General features: G+C 35.7%; 1 protein-coding gene across 1 annotated transcript; it reads right to left on the reverse strand.

Annotated features, from left to right (window-relative positions):
- Window positions 1-558: 558 nt before the first annotated feature.
- On the reverse strand, window positions 559-1,017 carry LOC138892729 (secreted RxLR effector protein 161-like). Its single transcript, XM_070176465.1, has one exon. It carries the CDS (start codon window positions 1,015-1,017, stop codon window positions 559-561), a length of 459 nt encoding a protein of 152 aa, XP_070032566.1.
- Between the last annotated feature and the right edge of the window lie 359 nt (window positions 1,018-1,376).

Genomic DNA, 1,376 nt, shown 5'->3' on the forward strand with positions numbered 1-1,376 from the left:
GGCCATGGTGTGAAGGGTTGTTTGGTAGAGAATGAGAGGCGTATTGGAGACGGAGGGTTTTTATTGAAGATTTTAGGAAGAGCGGAGAGACGCCTTGATTAATGGAAAGGCCAAGTTCAGACGGAAGAGATGGTACAGAAGTGACTGATCGGCGGTACTTACAATAATTACGCTTACCCAGAAAAGTAATTAGATCTCATATAAGTAAGGAAATAAAGTATTCTAGTATAGGGTAAAATATTTTAAACATTCAAGGAAATATTTGATTTACAAATTTGGCAAAATGCCAATCTTTTTTCGGAGAAGGCAGAATCTTTCTTCCAAAAGAGATTTTGTAAAAATATCAGCAAGTTGAGAATCAGTACTAATAAACTCTAAAACAATGTTACCTTTTGCTACATGATCTCGGATAAAATAATTTTTAATTTCTATATGCTTTGCTCTAGAATGATGCACAGAATTCTTTGATAAACAGATAGCACTAGTATTGTCACAAAAGATAGGAATGGATGTAAGAGATAAATTAAAATCAAGAAGTGGGTGCATAATCCATAGAACTTATGTACAACAGCTTCTAACAGCTAGGTATTCTGCCTCAGTCGTTGATAGTGCAACATAATTTTGTTTATTGATGTGCCAAGATACTAATGCATTTCCTAACAATTGACATGTCCCACTGGTACTCTTCCTATCAATCTTGTCTCCTGCAAAATCATCATCTGAAAAGCCTCTTAGAGAGAAATTGTTAGAGTGATCATACCATAGTCCTAGTTCAGATGTACCGATTAAATATCTAATAATTCGTTTAATAGCAGAGAGATGGGATTCTTTAGGAGCCGACTGGAATCTAGCACATTTGTATACACTGAACATGATATCTGGTCGACTGGCAGTTAAATATAGTAGAGATCCAATCATCCTTCTATACATGGTTTCATCAACCAGTTTTCCATTGCTATCTTCATCTAGCACGATAGTTGGACTCATTGGAGTATCAATAGCCTTAGCATCTTCCATCCTAAAATTTTTTATAGGATCCTTGGTACACTTAGTTTGGCAGATGAAAATCCCTTTAGGGGACTACTTGATTTAAAGCCCAAGGAAGAAGGTCAGTTCTCCCATCATGCTCATTTCAAATTCTCTTTTCATGGAAAGAGCAAATTCTTGACAAAGAACAGAGTTAGGGCTACCAAAAATAATATCATCTACATAAATTTGAGTAATAAGATTACCTGAACTGGATTGCTTAATGAAAAGGGTTGTATCGATATTACCTCGTTTGAAACCTTGATTTAAAAGGAAAGAGCTTAACCTTTCATATTATGCTCGAGGAGCTTGTTTGAGAGCGTACATGGCTTTAGTCAGCTTGTATACAT

Source organism: Nicotiana tomentosiformis, chromosome 5, assembly GCF_000390325.3.
Source record: "Nicotiana tomentosiformis chromosome 5, ASM39032v3, whole genome shotgun sequence".
Taxonomy (NCBI): domain Eukaryota; kingdom Viridiplantae; phylum Streptophyta; class Magnoliopsida; order Solanales; family Solanaceae; genus Nicotiana; species Nicotiana tomentosiformis.